Source organism: Chlamydotis macqueenii, chromosome 2, assembly GCF_036417535.1.
Source record: "Chlamydotis macqueenii isolate bChlMac1 chromosome 2, bChlMac1.mat, whole genome shotgun sequence".
Lineage (NCBI taxonomy): Eukaryota > Metazoa > Chordata > Aves > Otidiformes > Otididae > Chlamydotis > Chlamydotis macqueenii.
The window spans coordinates 22818313-22838879 of record NC_141557.1 but is presented as its reverse complement, the minus strand read 5'-3'; the positions used below and the strand labels follow the sequence as shown (position 1 = coordinate 22838879).

The window sequence follows — 20567 nt, the reverse complement described above, 5'->3', positions numbered from 1 at the left end:
GCATCAAAGGTGGGGTCTGGAGAAAAAGTCTTATAAGGGGTGGCTGAGGGAACTGGGATTGTTTAGTCTAGACAAGAGGAGGCTAAGGGGAGACCTTATTGCTCTCTACAACTGCCTGAAAGGAGGTTGTATGGAGGCAAGTGTTGATCTCTTCTCCCAAGTAACTAGCAATAGGATGAGAGGAAATGCCTTCAAGTTGCAGCAGCAGAGGTTTGGGTTGGATATTAGGAAAAAATTCTGTACTGAAAGAGTGGTCAAGCACTGGAAGAGGCTGCCCAAGGAAGTGGTGGAGTCACCATCCCTGGAGGTACTCAAAAAACTTGTAGATGTGGCAATTCAGGACATGGTTTAGTGGACATGGTGGCGTTAGGTTAATGGTTGGACTTGATGATCTTAAAGGTCTTTTCCAATCTTAATGGTTCTATGAAAGCAAATCCCCAAAATCAGAGTGGCCTCAGGCCAGGGACTGCTGGTGGGTCCCCCACAAAAGGGCTTTCACAGCTCCAGCAGGACACTGGCATTCCCTCGTTCCTGCTCCAAAAGAGTTTTGACCTACAGACCCAAACGGAAATGGTGCGGCTCATCTATTTTCTCCTTGGGGTCAGGAATACAGTATCACAAAAGGATACGATGTACCATGATGACACAGTCTGCAATGCATGTGATACATAGGCACAAACTCCTGAGTTCGTGGGCTTTGCGGCTTTTTTATAAAACACAGGTGGGCGATTTACGGATAATTGACATCAACACTGCTTTCCAAACACCTCAGCAGTAACAGTGAGACACAGGCAGCTGCTTCCAGAGGCGCGGCAGCCCCCGGGGTGTGCCAGGGACGTGGCCTGTGCCGGCCGCCGCCATGGACGAAGCCCCCGGGCTCCCCGCGGCCGCTCGCTCAGGGTGCGGTTTCCTTCCCGCGGGCGCTGCGGTCCGCCTGTGTCCGAAGCTGCTGGCAGGGAGCCGAGCCGACTCCCCTTCGCCTCCACCGGCCCCGCAGCCCCGCCAACACCGACAGCGACAGAAAACGCAGGGAAAGGGCCAGACCCGCCACCCCGGCTCGGGCAGGCCCTGAGGCAGCGCTGCACCGCCCAGTGCCTGAGAGGAGGAAATAGCCGCCTCCGCGCCGGCGGCCCGTACCACTCCGATGCAGGGAGGGTTGGACGGGGGTGGTCCCTCTGCTCCCCACGGCACCGCCTGGCGCTGCCCCGGTGGCTGGAGGCAGCCGCTTGCCGCGCAGGAGTTGCAGAGCTTCCAGGCCCCGGCCTTTCCGGAGACAGCGGACTGATCTGATCCCCCTCCCCCTTCCTGGTCGGGTGGTTGCGCCCGGGCGAGGCCGGGCGGACAGGGGCAGGTGCCGGTGCCAGCAGAAGATGTCGTATCCCGGGCAGCCGGCGCCCGGCGGCGGTTTCTACCAGGGCGGGGTGAGTGGGGGCTGGCAGCGAGCTGAGCGCTGGCGGCGGGGGCTGGCGGGGCGCGGCTCCGCTGAGGGGCTGGGCTCGGGGCCTCCGCGGCGGCGGAGCAGCTTGGCTGAGGCGGGGGCGATGGCGCGCGAGGCAGAGCAGCCCCTTCCCTGCCTTCCCCCCAGTCCCCGCGCACTGCTGGTGACCTGAGGTGCCCTCCGGGCTGTCCCGCCCGCGGTGAGGGGAACGGGCCTCGACCCCCAGCCCGTCGGCCTGCTGCGGCCCCGCCCGGGCCTCCAGCGGAATTGCAGGGGGGCGGCTGCCGTCCCCGCGACGCGGGCAGGGGTGGCTTTGCGGGCTCTGCGAGGTTCGAGGCGGGCCGCTGGCCTGCCTGGCGCCCCGCCCGCCGCTCCCCCTCCAGGAAAGGCAGCCGGAGCCCGCCCGGGGCACCGCCCGCGGGAGAGGGGACGGGAGGGCAGAGGGGAGGAGGTGCGTGCCCGGCCGGTACTGCCGGTGGGCGGAAGTCACGGCCGGGGCTGTCGCTGCCCGGGTGGGGTCCCCGAGCGAGGCCTTGTGTCTAAAACCTTGGGTAGAGCTGGCCTCGCCTTTTGGGGCCGGTAAACTGCTGAGCGGCTTCGAAGGGCGAGGTACACCTGGTCAAACGCTGGCCATCTCCAAAAAAGGCATGTTCCTGTCTCAGTGAAAGATGGGTATAGACTCTAACACACACAGGTTGTTGGTTCAACTCTGTCGAACAGGATTAACTTCCGTCATTCCATGATTTTCTCTTAAGAATCAATTTTATTGAAAAATTTCTATGCTTAATGTGTATTCTTCCAGGTATTTTCCCTAGAGATCAGACTTGCTCAACTTTTTTGAAGTGGAAAGAAAAATCTGCAGTGCCTTTAGTAGTCTTGTGTTCAGTACCCCATTTTCTGCTGGTAGTAGACTGAAATTCAACCTTGATGAGATACACCGTGCTGTGTCTAGATCAGTGGATGGCTCCTGTGCAAGGTTTTACACAGATCTGTTTGAATTATAATAAATGAATATATCAATACCAAAATTGTGGAATGTATTTTTTTAAGGAATTTCTTTTTTGATTGGTTTGACTTTTTTGCATAGTGTGTATATAAAGACACAAGTTGATTCTTAAGTACAAACACTGCAGTTTCTTAAGAGTTAACTGAATAATTTATTTAAAATTAAGTTTCTTCTTGATTTCTAAAGTATGGAGGAGCTCCAGGAGGACCAGCATTCCCTGGACAAGCTCAGGATCCTTTGTATGGTTATTTTGCTGCAGTAGCAGGGCAGGTAAGCTTATGTTATTTATTTCTTGGATTTTTTTTTTTTTTCCTGGGGAATAATTTCTATGTAAGCTTTTGGAAGGAGGAGCGCCTAATGTTTGCAGTCAGGAGAACTGTTGCTTCAAGTGTTTATATACACAGTAACTATACAGTTTGAATAATGCTGTTAGTTTCTATACATTGTGTGTATGTGTGTGTAAATGCATGTACACGCTCTATTTCCTATCCAAGTACGTACAGGGACTATATAGTTACATGAAATGTTGTAACTGAATTGTGGCTCAGCTCCAGATTGGGAAATGCTGTCAGCTTCAAGAGAAAGAAGCCAGAAACAGTAGGAAGCATGGGATGTGAAGATGGCCTGGCTAAGAGTGGGAAATTATTGCTCACTCACAAATGGAAAAGCAGTCTTGAGCTGTGCTATTATCTGAGTTTACTGGTAGGAAGAGTGATTATTCTTTTAGAGGAAAAGGCATTCACAGCTTTCATTTAGGCCTTTCTTTTTCCCCTCTGTCATTCTGCATTGCATTTTTAATTTCTTTCCTGTAATTTTGTGGCATATAATTGGTTTTGTGTGAGTATGAATGTTACTAGAAATAAATGGTTCTTAAACTATATTACAAAGTTTAGGAGCAAATAAGTTACATCAACATTTCACAACATGAAAGTTTTAATTCAGCAATATTAGCTGATGTTTAAATTCCCAATTCAAGACTGTAATTTGGGTTGTTGTTGTTGTCTGCATTATTCTTTTGAATTAATAGTGCATCTTACAGTCTATATGTTACTACTTTAACATTGCTTATGAAAATATGTAGACCATGTATTTTTGTACAAAAGGAGAACACTGGAGTGACCTGTGTGTAGTGAGACAGGTCTCTGGTAAGGTAGAGCCCAAGCTAAATTCTGCTGAATGTGCTGACAGTTTGCCTGCCAGCTGCAATGCTTCTGCATCCAGGTGGCACCGGAATGTGTGCCAGGAATCAGCAGTGGAGCCAGTAACTGATGCTGCAAAAATGCAGAAGCTCGTAGTTGTAAAGAGGAAGGGAGGTAACAGCAAAGAGGATGCAGGCCTGTGGAGAAGAGGTGGCAGGAGCTGGACCTCAGCAGAGCATAGACCATCCCCAGGCTTCACAAGTGAAGCATGGTTATTGAAAGCGGGGGAACCAGTGAGCTAATGGGTATGGTCAAGTTAGCACTAAGAGTACTTAAGTTAGTACTCTTAAATACTACTTATTTGTAGAAATCATTCCTTATTGAAGTAAACTGGGTAGCTTTTGAAATGTTATCCTTGGAATTGGAAGAGTCTGTTTCAGAGACAGTGGCTGTGCAGAAGTAAAAACCCTGTAAGGAGACGGTGAAATGGAACAGGTAAATTATCAGTTGCTTTTACAGCCATCTGTGCAATTCTGTAAAAAGCCACATCTCACAGTTTTCTCTAAGTACTTATTGTAGAGTTAGTAAAGTTTTTGGTTATATTTTGCTGCTCTCTGTGTTGTTTTTATACCTATATGATATATACTGTTATCTCTGAGCTTTCTTTGAAGTAGTTTACAACAGAAATCTTGTCTTAGATTTGAGGAATTATTTTCCTTTGTTTACAGAAGAAAGTCAGAAGTATTGTTTCAAGTCTTTATTCAGTTAACTGAGTCTGTCTTTGTAGGAAGTAACAAATTTTTTTTAATCTGTTCGCAAAGCCCCTATGCCTTGTTTAATTTAACTTCTTAAGTTCTACTTAAAAAAAAAAAAAAAAAAAGCCAAGCATCTTTTTGATAGTGTTAATCATGATTACAAACCATGCTTTTCTGTCTGCTTGATTATTTTAAAGTTATGCAGATCTTGCCTTTGTTTCAAAAGGCACAAGGGCTTTGAAGAGATTTGCTGTTTAATATACGTGGCTGTTTCAAATCTGTCTCTTTTTTTTTTTTTTTTTTTTTTTTTAATTTTCCTGTGAATGTAACGTTTTAAATACATCTGTGTAGTTAGACTGACAGAGTGGATTGGAAGCAGTTTTGGGTTTAGCCACCATTAATTTTACATAGAATCAAAATGTTACTGTTACAATCAAAATCAAAATATTACTGCTCCTCTTTTCAGACCTCGTCAAATATCATTTAAGATGTTAACTACTATTTGTCCTATAAATAATGATGCTTCATTTCTGAAAGTTACCTGGCTGTGCCATTCCCACCATGCCATTTAGTAGCATATCCCTGTTCTTAAAAAAAAAAAAAAAGGAAGAAAAAAAAATGCTTACTGGATTTACAAACACTAAAAAAATTCTGAGGCAAATAAATTTGTTTCAAGTATAAAGCAACTCTCTTTTCCCTGTTTAATGCTTTACAAAAGTCACATAATTTTCTATATCTTCAGATATAATGTTCCATCTTTGAATTAGGTTAAATTATACTCAAACTCTCTGTGAACTGAACATCCCATTGGGTGTGTGAGGAATGTGACTTAGAACTCCAGCTCCAGTTTTGACAGCTCATTGCTTTCCATGAGCTGGCAGTTTTGTTTTCTCTGTTTGGCTCTGAGCGGGGTGTGTTGGAAGTGAGTCATTTTCCAAACTGTGCAGATGGGTATCTTTTCTGGGTTTGTTATGTTTTTCTTTCAAAGTTTTTTGCTTTGTGCTTTTGTTTGTTCTGCTAACAACTTACTATTAAAAAAAAAAAAAACCAATTGTTTTTTTTTTTTTAATTTGTAAGACTTAAGGGTGTCTTGCAAAGAGGGCATTTGTGATCTGTGCTCCAGGTTTCCTACTGTAGCATTGAGATCATAAACATATAATCTAAAGTGACTATAAATACCCACTAAGTTAGTACTTCAAGGAAAGCTATCTTTCTGTTCAAAATTTTTAGCCTTAGTTTCTATACAGCTGGCTCTCAAGTATACGCTACCAATATTTGATGTATTGATGGTGTTGATTTGATGGGTTTTCAAAAAAAAAAAAAAAGTTCATTTTTTTAATACATTACTAGATGGGAAAGCTAGTGCATATTGCAAAAAAGTCAGCTAAAGAAACATCATTACAGGTACGGGTTATAAAAAGCAGTTTCTGTCATATAGCAGAAGGGTAATCAGTTGGTTTGTAAAAGGATAACTAATTTAATGCCACTGGAAAGGGAGTGGGTACTGGGAATAACCAGCCTGGGAGAGGGAATTAGAACAATAGCTGATACTTCTTCTGTTATCGAAAGGATGGACAAATAGATGCTGATGAGCTACAGAGATGTCTCACCCAGTCAGGGATTGCAGGAGCCTATAAACGTAAGTTAATGATGTAAATAAACCAAAAAAAAACCCAACCCTAATGCATACTAATTCTTTTGCTGTCTAATAGAAAATGCTTGTAGTTGTGCTTTCTGCAGAGTTTTTTTTACTTGCATGGTAAACGGGCTTTCTTTCCATGTGGACTACTTTGAAACGTAAATTCTCTATATTCAGTTCTGTGCATATAGGACTTCTCAGCTCCTTGGTTCCCCAGTGCTGAGCTGTGGAGTTGGAGAAGTGTTTTGTTTTGTAATGGACAGCCAATTCTTAAAAAGATGTTTTGCTTTGTTTTTAAATTGAGCTTTGATACTGACCAAAAAATTCTGTGGCCTGACTCCTTTGCTGGGATACCTAGTGTTCAATTTACAAAATCAGGCTTTTGTGAGTAAAACTGGCTTTGCTTCTGAAGTGGTGTCTACGGTGAAATATTAATAACTGCTTTGACTGAAACCCAAAACCTTTATGGATTGAGATAAGAACAAATTAATTTTAAATATAACTTGAATTGCCTCCAGATTGTCTGCTGTCAGTTTTTCAAACAAGTATTAATTAACAGCTCTTACTTGGATCAAAATATGGTATGGCTGTGTACAGTGGAAGCAATTATATAATATTTCATATATTATAATGTTTTATCACTATATAATAAAAAGCAATTTAAAAATTTACATTCAGACAAACTGGAAAATAATTTTTTTTAATATAAATTATTTTTTCTTTTCCTGATTTAAACAGCTTTCAACTTAGAGACTTGCAGACTCATGATCTCTATGCTGGATGTATCCTTTACTGTGAAAAGTAAATGTTTTTGCATTACATAAGCAAAGATAGAGGGTGCCAAAACTTTGGGAAATGCTCTGTAAATCCTATTCAGCCCTTACTTCATAAGTATTGTGATCATTATGATTGGGGAACTACAAAATTCCATTCTTAACCATTTTACAGGATGAAATAATAATTCTGATAAATGAGACTCTCAGTGGCTGATCTTCTTCCACAAGAAGCCTAGGGGACTGCAAAGTAAGGTCTGGCAGCCCAGAACAGAGGTTTGTGCAAATCGCTCGTTGTGCTTTTGAAATTAGATAACATTGTCAATGTCCTTCCTAAGGAATGAACCATTTGTACTACACAGCCTGAATACAATCTAAGGCCCTCTAAATCCTATTCCTTGAATGAATCAGGTTCACGTACCTAATGGGATGGTATATGGCGTTCAGCAGAAGGACCTAGGAGGACTTAGGTGTACTGTACAAGTTTGGAATATTTGGAGTTTTTTAGTCAAAACTTAAATTGTCATGTTCAAATACCTTGCTGTTTAAAAAGAAAAAAGCAGTTAGCTTGCCTTGAACAAACCGCTTGGAATGCGAGAGAAGTGATATTCTTCTAACTTAAAGTAATTTTACGTTTGGCATCTGTTTTTATTTTGGATATTTCATAACAATTACACTGCAGCAGGTAAAAAAGAAGCGTTTGAACTAAGTTAAATTCACAAAGAGCAAATATTTTTATCAGGTTTCACTGAGAAGAAGCGGGGAGAGGAAGTTCTCTGACCTTTGATTTTGTTCTGTAGTATTCTCTCTCTCTGTGCTGTGGGATGCTCTAGTTAGTTTTCTACCAGAAAAAAATAATAACAAGAAAGAGTTTTTAACTACAGATGATAAAAATATAAATTTCCATTGAAAAGAGGACTTTTAAATTTATTTTTTTTTAAGTTAAGGATCGTTTTGCTTAACTTTGGAATCAGAGGGACATGTCTGGCACACTGGGATTTAATGAGTTTAAAGAACTCTGGGCTGTGGTCAATGGCTGGAAGCAGCACTTCGTAAGTTTTGACAACGATAGAAGTGGTACAGTGGATCGCCAAGAACTGGAGAAAGCCTTGATGAACATGGGTAAGTTGTGAAATGTTCTTGCTTCTGACACTGACTTACAGCATTTCCCAGTTCTCATCCTGCAGCAGCTGACACATGGTATTTCCAATTAAAAATGTGTTGGATTCTGTTAGCTTACCTGTCTTCTCAATACAGACTTTTTATTTTCAAATAGGATTTAGACTGAGCCCACAGGCGGTCACTGCAATCACAAGGCGATACAGCAGTCATGGAAAGATTACATTTGATGATTACATTGCCTGCTGTGTGAAACTCAGAGCTCTCACTGGTATGCTGGATTTATAGCCTTGTTACTATCATCCCCATAATATATTTTTATTTAATAAAATCTGCTTACTCAGTTATTACCTCAAGTTCAACTTTTATGTAACACAGAATAGATTTCTTTATATAGAATTTACAGGCAGAACTGGAACGAGTATAGTTTATGATTTTTTTTCTTTAAATCCTCATTGAAAAATGAACATAAAACTAATGTAGGGTTTATTCCAAAGACTAGAAGAGTCATGTTATCAAAATTAGGAAACTGTATTTATTAACAGCACATAAAGGGTTGTATATGATAAATATGAAAATTAGGAACGGGAAATTGAGTCTTGGAATGAATTGCAGTTGTCTTCATTATTTATTCGTGTGAGTTGGGGAATTTTATAAAAGTACAATGTATTTTTAAAAAATGGATTAACTGTAATTCTTCTTACCTAGTTTGTTTTTTTTTCTTAATGCATTTTTGCAGAATGTTTTAGAAGAAGGGATACATCTCAGCAGGGTTTTGTGAACTTCCAGTATGATGATGTAAGTGAACTTTAAGGAATGTCTTAAAATTACAGGGTAAAATTAAAAGAAAAATTTTAAACTGAAGACAAGCAGTAATGATTTGAGTTTGTACCTGTCTTCCCTGCTCTTACAATCTTACCTGAGAGCACAAAGGTTTTGGGTTTTGTTACATATTGTCTCAAAAACTTTTCACATATTTTATTGAGTTTTATAAAATGTTACTGTGCATTTTTGTCTGGACCTCTCACTAGCGTGGTTCAAGAAGATCCAAGAGGCTACGTTGCTTGCTAAAAAACTTTCTGTAACTCTTTTTCTTTTTTTCATATTGAGGCTTGATAGCCTTTTCTCACAGGAAAGACTGGGGAAGGTGTGGCGGGGACAGACAAATCACACTCAGTCAGGCTTGTAGGTCTTGGCTTCCTGGCCACATCTGTACAGGAAAAGGAGAACACCAGATTCAAGTACTCCTGGGCTTTTTGTTGTTATTATTAAGGAGATGCTTTGTTCTAATTAACTGTTAGCTAATTTTCATATTTAATTTCAAAGCTTTGTTGTTCAAGGATTGAATTTGTTTACAGAAAAGCATAGTGACAATGGGTATTTTAGGAGAATAAGTGGTAACTTGTTCTTTACCATACATGTAATAAGTGGTTATTCTTTTTTTTCAGTTCATACAGTGTGTTATGAGTGTCTAAATCAAAAGGAAGGAAGCCGTGGATGATCATGATTAACATTCCGGTTTGTGTTTTGCTTTGCCAAATCTTCCAATGATTGTGTATCTCAATATTGGAAATTGCATATTTTATGAAGGAATCGCTTCACACATTTGCGGGTTTTTTTTGTTTTGTTTTGACAACGAATATAAACTACTCATGTACTGTCATCTTTAACTTTCAACCTGTGTTGAAATATGTTTTTATTTTCATAAACTTGCAGTTCACTATGTGTAACTCAAATTATGCAGATAGTAAGTTTTTCTGTAATGTGTTCACTTTTTTTACTGTGATTCACTAAAACCTGGAGTGCAGCTTAACTTTTCTGTCTTAAACAGTGTCACGTGTATGACATAAGATGATACATATTCTGTTGTCTCTGAGAGCATAAGACAGATGTACAAACTGAAAGGGCTTTTGGAATGGTCATTTTACGCTGGTCTGTTAGAACATCAGTAAGTTTGCTTATCTTGACAGCTAGCTATTGTCAAGATGAAATCTGTGACGCCATGCACTGAGCATAAGACTACCTGTTAGAACTGCTCGTAAGCAGGGATGCGACAAAACATATCCGAGAACTCTTCTGGCAGCGTGCTGTTGTATAGGGGGCTTTAGTTCCAATAATATTCTTGCTCTCTTTGTGTCACTATATAAAACACTTTTAAACATACGAAAACTACACTGTGTCAGTTTATACATTCACTTTACCTTTAACAATCAACTTCCAAGCTTCAGTTGTGTGCAAATTAATGTTTCTGTCTTGTCCACTTTAAACCCTAACATAGCTTTCCTGCCTTTATATGCCAACCAACATAGAAGGGCCAAACCCCACTTTGAAAAGTTCTTGCCAGATTATTATTTCAGGTCACAGCAGTAGTTAACAGTGGCATAGAATTTACACAAAACCAGGTACAGAAATGCAAGACTTTTTTTTGCTTGAGATATTTTAGGGGAAAAAAAAAAAGGTTTGATTTGTAATAGAAATAAAAACAGCAAAGGTTTAGGTTTGATAAGGTTCTTGTAGGTTTTTTTGTTTGGGTTTTTGGTTTTTTTTTTGAGGGGAAGATTGACATTGTGTAGGAAAAGGGAGCAGCACTATATGGAGGTAGTTCAAACTTTTTTCCAATGAAGTAAGTTAATAAAACTTGTGTTACTTTTGGTCACTTCTGCATATGACAGAGGGAGTGACAGATGTTCTTTTGCTAGCCTTGTAAATGCAAAGAATGCCAGAAGGATGTTCTTTTGGGGAAGAATCTTTGCAGTAAGGAATGAAAGCAAAACTATACATACTTGTGTGTATATAGATACATATGTGTATATGCCACTGGACAAACAACAGAAATAATCCTTTGTCCTGGTTCTGGCCAGGATAGAGTTAATATTTACCTGAGCTGGGTGGAGAACTGAAGCTGGTAGCCCCTATGGCTGGGATAGTTAACTAATTAGCTAACAGCTGGGGTTAATTTACCCAAATTAGCCAAAGGGCTATTCCATCCCATCTGACATCATGCTCAGTATATAAGTGAGGAGGGTGCTGAAGGGAGGTCCTCCTAGTTGGAAGAGACTGGATGTGGAGATCTGTTGTGAGCTATTATACTGTATTTGTGTTCCATCACTCTCTTGTTTTCTTCTGTCATTACTGTTAAATTTACTTTTTGTTCAATCTCAACCTGCGTGTTTGGTTTTTTTTTCCTGGTTTTCTTTTGTTTGTCAAATCTCCTCCTATTCTCTCGGAGAGTGGGGGGGAGTGAGAGAGAGACTGCGTAGTCTGGTCCCCGTTGGGGCTGAACTACGACATCCTTGAAGTAGAAATCTTGCTTGAAGATACTATTTTATACCCTAGCTTGCCAAGAATACTGTAAAATCCAGATCTCTAGTTTCTGGGCTATAAATTCAAAGCTGGCTGATCTCACCTAAAGAAGCAACTAGTATTTTCTACTTAAATTCAGAATCCTTTTAATATTGCTTCATTTAATATTGTTTCATTTCAGCTAGTTCTCTTTCTGCCCTCAAAAATGAATTTTAAAGGCATAGACATGATTATACTGCCACATTCTTATAACTGTACACTGTCTTGTTGCACATAAAGCTGGGAAACAGACATGGAATGCTACAGAAAACATTTCTAACAAAATGACCGAAGTCCATAAAGGTTTGTCTGACTGAAGTAGCCAGCATCAGTTCTGCTGTAGTTCAAAACTTTTGACAGCTGATGAAGTTAGTAAGAGTATGAAGCAAAGACTGTTCTTCCTGTAGGGTTTTGATTAGACTATTTTGTATTAATACAATATTAATCCTTACAATGTTAATTTCACCCTAAAAAGGGCTAAACATCTTTACCAAAATGTTCCTTACTCACATAGCATTTCTGTCATACTTTTGCTTTATTGTGTTTCTGGTCTTGTACCGGGTTTGTCTGGGATACGATTAATTATCTTGATAGCAGCCTGTAAGGTGCTGTGTTTTAGGTTTGTGTCTAAAATAACATTGATAGCACACCAGTGTTTTAGCTGTTGTTAAGCAGTGCTTGCACGGCATCAAGGTCTTCTCTGTTTCTCGCTCTGCAACCCCAGTGAATAGGCTGAGGGTGGGCTAGAGGTGGGGAGGGAATGTGGTGGGGGCAGCTGGCCCAAATGGACCAAAGAGATATTCCGTGCTACATAACGTCATGCCCAGCAATAGATCTGGGGCAGGGGTGGGTCTCTCAGAGTAGCTGTTTCTTGGGGACTGGTTGGGCGTTGGTCTGCTGGTGGGAGGTGGTGAGTGACTGCCTTTGCATGGCTTTTTTTTTTCCCCCTTCACTTACTAAGCTGGTTTACCTTGATCTACTTTTTTTTTGCTTTTGCTCTTCTAATTCTCTATCCACCACAGGCCTGAAACTACTAATGACAGAAAACATCAGGCAATAATGAATATAACATTTTTATATATAAGTATGATCTGAGACCCCCCCCAGAAGTTCCACACTCCTATACAGGTATGAAGTTATCCAATAAATCACGAGAATTACTTTTGAAAGAATATGTGAGAGTAAAATTGCACCTACAAATAAAAGCTTGGCTTAAAAAAATGTGTTTAGATTGCCTTGCACACTTGTCTTTTTTGTTTGTTTGTTCGTTTTATTGGTTTTTTGTTTGTTCGTTTTATTGGTTTTTTTGGTTTTTGGTTTTTTTTAATCAGAAGTGTAACAGTTGCCTAGACCAATAAAAGGACAAATAACAAACACTCTAAGTCTTTCTTAATTTATTTCCCCAGGCTGAATTACTGCTTTAGCACCGACCAGCTACTGGACAGTGAAATGGTGTGAGAGTAAGTGTGAACCAACAGGGTTTTCTTCAAGTGATCTTGTAAACACAAACTGATAATACTGTAAAACAAATTGCTTCAGAACCAGGAATAAAATCTAGCTTACCCAAGAAAGCATTGCTTTTTGTTCTCCATAACCATTTCAGAAATCCGTGAAATTCACAGGGACTGACAGAATAACTCAGAATTAAGGGTTTCTCTTTCCCAGAACACACATGCGGAAGGATGCTTATATGATACTAAGAGGGGTGACTGCTCTTGACCTTTGCGCAGACAATTGGGCATAGTTTAGAATGCAGATAACTTTTCTAGGTTTCCCTCAGACATGCAAACCTAAGGAACAGGAATTTTAGATTTGCCTTCAGAAGAGTAGAACCCTAAGACAAAGAGTGGGAAGCTCACAGAATCATTGTCCAACCTAGAAAAACAACATCTATATTCTGTTATTAGCCATTAGCCTTTTTTTTTTAACCCATGCATGCAGCACAGTTTTTTTTAAAGAGTCCGGTAAAACAGGAAGTGCTAAATCTAGAGACTTCTGAGGACAAAATACACACAACAGTCTTTGTCATTGAAAGTCACTTTACTGGTGTTACAGTATGTTTGTTAGTAACATTGAAAACCACAGGCATTTGTATTAAATACTCCCATAGAAGTGGATACTGTGATGCTGTTATTAAAAGTGAGCAGGAATTTTATAAAAAGCAACGTTTTGTTTAGCTACATGAAAGCCAGATTCATTCACTTCAACAGCCCAATGCCTGTAATGTTTATGACAAAAATATCACACTCAAAGCTAGAAAGATGTAAATTGCAATGCTTCATTTTGGTGTTTGTCAAAATCTTATGTTTCTGTTACATCAGGTATGCTCTTTAAAGGATTTTAACTAGCAAAGACAACAATATGATACAGATTGGTTGTTTTTGCTAATACTAGCCCAGCCCAGTGGTGAACCACCATTCTCCTTGCCTCTCTAAATGACTTACCAGTAAGGGCTAGTATGAGTGAAAAAATAGATAGCTTTATTTTTTTTTTTTTACAGCAATGCTGAAGATAAACATTAGCACAAAATGAAGCTGGCAGACCCAGTTGGTATATACCACTCCCAAAGCTTTGCTGAAAGAACTGGTCATAATGTAAATAGTGTTTTCTCCAGCGGATTAAAAATTCTGTAATGCTTTGCTATTCTGAAAAAAATATTTTGCATTTATGCAACAATAAAAATAAGTACTGTATTCTATATAAAACACTACGTATTGTAATATATATTTACCCTTAAGAAAAGAAAAAAAAAATCAGGTTAGATATTCACAGTTTGAGTATATTCTGGACTGTATTTCCAAGCATAAAATATGCAGCGTCTTTACACAGGCAGTGAGCGGGAGTCCTTGTACCAATAATGAAAATAAATCAGCATTTACTGTTATACAGAGCCTTACGCTATTGCATGATTAGCTGCTAGCACCACTATACTTACAAGGACAGTCAGGCCTATATACAGAATTCTAACGTGGTTGTAAAAATAGACTCTCCATGCTAAAGTTAGAATATATAAGGTCTTAAGGCCTCATGTTAAGATTTTTTTCTTTTTAACCAAAACTTTATTTTTTTTTTTTATTCAGAGGAATACAGAAACAGGAAAAAAAAATTAAGCTTGTTGCTTTGATGTTTTATATTCTAGTAATTAAAAATAGTGTAAGACAGCTATACTTCTCCCTTAGAAATGTTTCTTTTTAACTGTTTTGTGCTTACCTTTCCCCAGTGTTCCTCCTCTCATTCTGAGTTACATTGCAATTATGGCCTGTCTATGTAGCGGAAGGTTTTAAACAGTGTAAAGCTGGCTTAGCTAAAGTGAGTTTGAAACTGGTGTAGACCGGATTTTAGAGAACTAAAACCACCAGACCTAGCTGGCTGAGCCAATTCTGAAGTCGGGTACAAAGCTCTTCAAGTGTGATCAACGAACCACTTTTCCGTGTTCTGAACTTATTTTTACTGCTTGGTTTGGTTCCTTGGCTGAGATGACGTATTAACGTTGACTGTTGCAATGCTTTTCTGTAGAGTTGTGGAAAACTTGCGGAACAAGGCACCACCTGCTGGGTGTACAAGCTACTGCTTCCAAAGCTTTAGTTCACATCAGCATCCATAGGCACCAGAAACGTTATTCATAAGCTGACTTGGAATCCGCTCAGGTCAACAGAGTTTTTTAGTGCAGATGACAGGAGGAATTACTTAATTTCCCGTTGAAATCATACTTTAGTCCTATCTGTATTGCAACTATGTCTACACATTCAGTTTCACTATTTTATTTTTTCCTGCTGTATTAGGCTAATAGTTATGTGCACACAGGAACGTTACCACACCGTGCAGTCATGGGATGACAAGCTGTACATATCTGTACAGTTTATTCACATTTGCCTTCAGGAAATCTGACCAAATTCCACACTGCAGATGTCTCATATGGTTTGGAAGCCATGCAAATAGTGGGTCATCAGCTCAGCAGGCTGATGGATAATCCATTCTGGACAAAAAAAAAACTGGCTTCAGAGGAGACCAGAATGCTCAAGCTCTTTAAAAATTAGGTAAATAACCTCACACTGTGGTTGGTAACAGTGTCCCAAACAGTCTGCTAATGGTACAGATCCTCAAGTAACTTAGTGAAAGAAGTGGATGATCTTCAGACTTGGAGCAAGAGAAACGGGGCACAGCACAACTTTTAGGTTCATGGACTTAGCCTTCAGCAATGCTAGAGGGGATGACTGAGCCACCAAATGGTTTTACCAGTGCAAATTGCACAGGAGACATGAGGTTCCATCACCTACACTGTAGCAGGAGGAAACAATTTATTAACCGCACTGGGAAGACCTTGTTGAGGCCGCTGTGTGAAAAGGTAGCTTTTTGATCTTGGCCAACTAACACCAGAGGCTGTTAGTGGATGTCATGATCATTCATGGAAATGCTTTGTGGTAGCAGTGGAAAGGGGATGGAAGAGAAGTGAACAGGAGCTTGTTGAGTTTTACGCTAGAGTGTGATAATTTTGCTTACAACAGTGCAATATGGGATTCAATGACGGAACAAGTCCTAACAGCTTGTTATCCTGTAGGACTACAGAGTCTCATCATTCTTTCACGTTACGTCCTATCCTATTTATTAATGAATTCATTAACAAAATGACTGCAAATTTGGCGAGAATTTGTAGTATATGCATGCCTATAATAGTCTATGTACCTACTCTTAGCTCTGGTTTTGAAAATGGTTGTCACATTGGTGTTGATGAGACCACTCTGTTCATTTGAAATCAGCAACAAGCACTCAGGTAAGAGGACTTCAGTACACTAGCTATGGGCACAATTTCTTTCTGACTTTAATTCAGTCTATAGCTCAAAGGTCCATTTGTTCATTAGCACAATCAAAATTACCTATTGAGTACATGAGCTTAGCAGGTTCAATTTCTCATAAATCAGGAACTCTTAAATCATTTGGAAGTACCTATCTTCAAAGTCAAGTCACATTCAAATCGGATAACTGATAACTGGCAAGCAGTGACTTAAGTCACAGTGACTGTATAAAATTAACAACCTGCTTAAAATTACTTATTTAAATATAACAAAACTACATGTAAATTGTCAATCACAACCATTTCTGGTATAGAGACTGAGTATATTCACCAGAAGTCTGCAGTATGGACTACTGAAGTTCCTATGTCAACAAATCCAGAATTAGCAGGTACATTTTTACTTATTAAATTGTGGCATCATTGTACAGCATTATTGTTTGGATACGAGCTTTTTTGCAGTCTTCATCAGTTAGTCATATTAATTTTATTTTAAATTATACAAGAGTCTTCTCCCACATTGAAATACGTAACACTAACTTAAGGATAGCTCATCCTGCAAGTCCTACGCTCATAGGGACAACTACTTCTATTTGAAAAGAACTGAAAGAGCTGATAACATCCTTACTTCAACAGACATCTACTGCATAGCTGGCAATAACTAGTTCATTTATTAAAATAAAAACAAAATAAAAGCATGAGTCAAAATGACTGAGCTATCTTATTGACAGTACAAGTACTCTATTTTAGACTCGATGAGGTATTATGCGGCAATTTATATTGCTATTGCCAGTGTAACTAACTGCAATGGATAAAAATACTTGCAAACTTCAAGGTTGTTAATCTGGCAGCTTTCCAACACAGCAGCTTTTAGAAGAAGGAAACCACAGAATGTAAGCAAATAACTTCGCTCTTTGACCTTCACTGGCTTTGGAGGCTCACAGAGTTCATTGTGCAGTGACAAGGTCTCCAAGTTACCAACCTGATGCAAAATTCTCTGCAGAATTCCGCAAAAACTCAACTCCTGTGATGTTCTCACTCTAGACCATCAAAGTGAAAGTCAATATTTATTTAACTTCAACTTAGTGCTCATAACTAGACTTCCAGTCACTACATAGCTCAAAATGTGGAAGTGACTGTTACACTACAGACATAACTGTATCATCATATGCTACAAATGAATTGTACCAAAACGAGAGAAGCTGAGAGTACATCCTACATTGAAAATACAGTCAGGAGAGCCGTTTGTTTGCAAAAGAAGAAGCTATGAACATTACACAAAGAGCCAGTATGTTATATCCAGTTCTGTCTGCTAAATCTTCCTGCTTCTCGGTAAGGCAAAATGAAAGGGAAGAGTAAACATAAAATATGCACAGAAATGTAACAGGATTATTCAAATTTACATGCCAGTTTGTATCCAAACAAAACACCATAAAAGGCACACGATGAACAGTTTGGTTACTAAAGACAAGACACTAATATGGGAGGGAAGAACAGCTTCCAGGCGACAGAGCAACACAGAGGCTAGCATCATGTCCTAATGTGGGTGAGCATGAGAGTCCTGCTCGAAGTCCAGTGAAATCAATAAGAGACATACTGATTTCAAGTGATTATGGCTCAGGCCCTAACTTCATGAGCTATACGCTACCAGCTATCTTTAAGTCAGTTACCTACGCTCTAAAGTAAATCTTTGCAAAAAATATTCTTCAGTGCTGACAGATATTTACTCCTCACAAAAGTGCAGAATCTTTTCCTAAAGCAATTACAAGTGACTGGCTCCTTCCAGGTGGTCTGTCTGCATCCACTTGTACTCACGCGTATTTGTCTTTCTCCAAAATACTTACCAGAACCTGTCGACTGTGAAGGAAAATCATTTGAACTCCAAGGCCAATATTTTGTCATAATCCAGCACGCAGCCTAATCACAAAATATAGTGTTTCTAAAAATCTTACATACTTTACAGTTGCTGACATCTTTAAACATTTCTTAATTTAATCTTACATATATTTGACTTTATCAAGAGACTTAAAAGTTAAAAAAATATATTAAAAGGCTGCAAGTGTTGGGTTCACTTATTAAAGGAAATACATGAAAGAGGTAGAAGATTTGGAAACACCACAGATGTTCCCATCACAATAATCTCTAATTGATGATACAGCTGTTGGGCAAGGTATTCACCTGCACCACACAGAATCGGGCATTTTATTCTGCAATGATACTACCTGAAGCTAATAATTGGTCAATTTTGGAAAGCTGGAGAATTATAAACTGATTTAATATGGTCTAGTTTCTTACTGACTGAGAATTCCCAATCAAAAAACATTTGTTTTACAACAACCTTTAGAAATCTCAGGTGTTAGAAATCTAATAATCTACTTATACATACGATTAACATCTCCATGGTTTGTTACCCCCTACTCTGTTTTCTTAGGCTAAACTCACTTGTACTCAGTTTAATGCCCCAAAACATTGTCACGGGGGCTTCAGGGGCAGCAAGCACAGCATTCAAGCGCATGGTAAAGGCGATTCCAGTAACAAACAAAAGACAGCAATGATGAAAATGGCCACTTGCCCAGCACTGTTGTTATCTAGTGTGGTGAAATCATTACGCTTCTCATAAGCTACACCTCACTGTCTAACACAAGTGTCAGAAATGCTCTATCAAAAGCACACAGCAACTCTCACCAGGAGGACTTCACATCACCACATCCTGAACTGACTACTTAGAAGTATTCCCAAATGTCCAGTCAGTTTGGACTGCACATTACTTAAAGACTCTGTTGTCTGCCGAATCATTCTTGATTACACCTGGGAGAGGATACACCGGTCATCTCAACCGAACAATCTATCCTGGCTGGTTCCTTTTATGATGATTTTAGACAGTGCTGCTGTACTGGTTTCTGCAGTCTACCATTCAACTGAGATTGTCAACACAGTATGAGATACTGAAAAGATAGTAGAGATTTTGGTCAAACACCAGTTTCTGAGAGACATGGTTTTACAGTACTGTACTTTCTGTATTTCCAAAGTTGTCTGCTCATAATATTATAAAATTTGAAGTGTGATGATGTTACTTGTGACTGTTTCTTTAGGCATTTGGCAAAATACACTTATGTATAACAGCTATTTTTGACATTATCAAATGTTTACATATATACAATCTGTATACTGAGATTATAAACACGTAAGGTAAAAAAAAAGATATAATCCTTGTTTGTTTGACATTTGTGTCAATAGTTGCCTTTCAAAGCTTGAGATCCTGTCACAAAAAAATCTTATATTTCTTACTCCTGCATGCTAATTTCTACTACAGTATGTTGTTTATCCCTTACATGTGGAAAGTAAAGAACACAAGGTTCATGCATACAGCGTACAAGTTTACATTGGCTGGGCTTTCCAGGAGGCGCGGTCCCAGTTCCACGCTGGTTTGACTCAGGACTGCATTAAACCAGAGAAAAAAATACTCTCTTACGCGGGACTGGCGCATTGGGATTCTAGGTAAGTCTGTCATCATGCGGAATATTCTCGTCACATCCGGGCTAATGGTCCCTTGTTAAGTGTTATGATTTTGGTTGTTCATCAAATCCATAAAATACTTGTCAACAAAAAAGAAAGAAAAAAAAAAAGACTGCTTTTTTTCCCTTCCAGATGAGAGGAGGTTCTCTCTGTGACCACGGCATCTCTGTTGATCTTTTGAATTGTCTGAAGAGCAGATGAATGCGCAATGACCCAGTGATGCTGAGTTTCTATAAAATTTGAAGTAAACAGTTCTGATGTCACCCCAGGAAAACAGTGCAGCTAAATGGACGTCTCCCATAGCTGGAGAGGGGGCAAAGGAACACAAACACATGCTGAACACCAAGATAAAACAGGCTGTAACCCAAACAGCGTGAGGAGCTTGTTTGGGGAACTCCATCTACACCACTCAGGTCACCAAGGCTATGCTCTTGGTCTCCTCCCAGCCTCTGGTATGTATCTGTCCAGACCACAAAGCCAGTCAGAGAGTCTGAAGGAGGCAGCTCCAGGGCTGAGAAACATCAGTGCAGCCCTTCCTCCGAGCTGCTCCACTCCACACGCGCCTGGGACACCCTGCGCTGCTCCTCACACAACTTTCTGCTCTGAGCAGGATGTGGGGGCAGCAGCATGCAGGTCCCCTCAGCAGCACTCCACTCCTTTTTTTCTCAGAAAAAAAGGACAGAGGGCAGAGATGGGAATCTCATGTGCATTGAGAACATGAACTAAACCTATCACAAGTAAAACGAAAGTAAATTTCTGAGGTTTTTTGCTTATTCAAATACCTGCTATGTCTGAATTGACACAAAGGCAGCAACAGCTAGCATTGCCTTTGGGCAGCAGCTGGAAATCTCTCCCTGCTGAGCAGTATCACCATCCACAGCACGTTCCAGCGGTTCTTGCCCACCCTGGGGGCCAGGGTGGGCTCAGGGCACGTGGCAGCAAAGTCCCTCCAGGTCTGCAATGGCTTGATACAACCCCTCCACACCCTCCTTTACTGCAATGTTGTTACCTTTCCATAAAGCTGGAAAGCAGCTATCCCTCAGCTCAAAGG

At 40.0% G+C, this 20567-nt stretch overlaps 2 protein-coding genes across 6 annotated transcripts in view; one reads left to right on the top strand and one right to left on the bottom strand.

The window, feature by feature from the left end:
- The first annotated feature begins 1073 nt into the window (after positions 1–1073).
- SRI (sorcin) lies at positions 1074–12762 on the top strand. 2 transcript variants are annotated; one of them, XM_086741541.1, is made up of 9 exons: positions 1074–1421; positions 2631–2714; positions 5908–5977; positions 6716–6759; positions 7725–7872; positions 8027–8140; positions 8609–8667; positions 9318–9387; positions 12618–12762. In XM_086741541.1, the coding sequence occupies exons 1-8, from the start codon at positions 1371–1373 to the stop codon at positions 9342–9344; spliced, it is 597 nt and encodes a 198-aa protein (XP_086597667.1). In that variant the 5' UTR covers positions 1074–1370; the 3' UTR covers positions 9345–9387; positions 12618–12762. The 2 variants fall into 2 exon arrangements, with proteins under 2 accessions (XP_086597667.1, XP_086597666.1); XM_086741540.1 differs by lacking the exon at positions 12618–12762 and having other exon boundaries at positions 1076–1421; positions 9318–10041.
- A 470-nt stretch (positions 12763–13232) lies between these two features.
- Positions 13233–20567, bottom strand: part of ADAM22 (ADAM metallopeptidase domain 22) — a 139362-nt gene continuing 132027 nt past the window's right edge. For all 4 annotated transcript variants that reach the window (XM_086742245.1, XM_086742246.1, XM_086742247.1 and 1 more), the window contains one exon: positions 13233–19819. In XM_086742245.1, coding sequence (XP_086598371.1) covers positions 19799–19819 — 21 coding nt within the window. In that variant the 3' untranslated portion in view covers positions 13233–19798. The remainder of the gene's footprint in view (positions 19820–20567) is intronic.

Bases quoted from the DNA above. Each gene is read 5' to 3' on its own strand.
- SRI (XM_086741541.1), top strand. From the start codon at position 1,371: ATGTCGTATCCCGGGCAGCCGGCGCCCGGCGGCGGTTTCTACCAGGGC. The intron at 1,422-2,630 runs GTGAGTGGGGGC...TGATTTCTAAAG, and splicing joins GCGGTTTCTACCAGGGCGGG to TATGGAGGAGCTCCAGGAGG. The intron at 7,873-8,026 runs GTAAGTTGTGAA...ATTTTCAAATAG, and splicing joins GAAAGCCTTGATGAACATGG to GATTTAGACTGAGCCCACAG.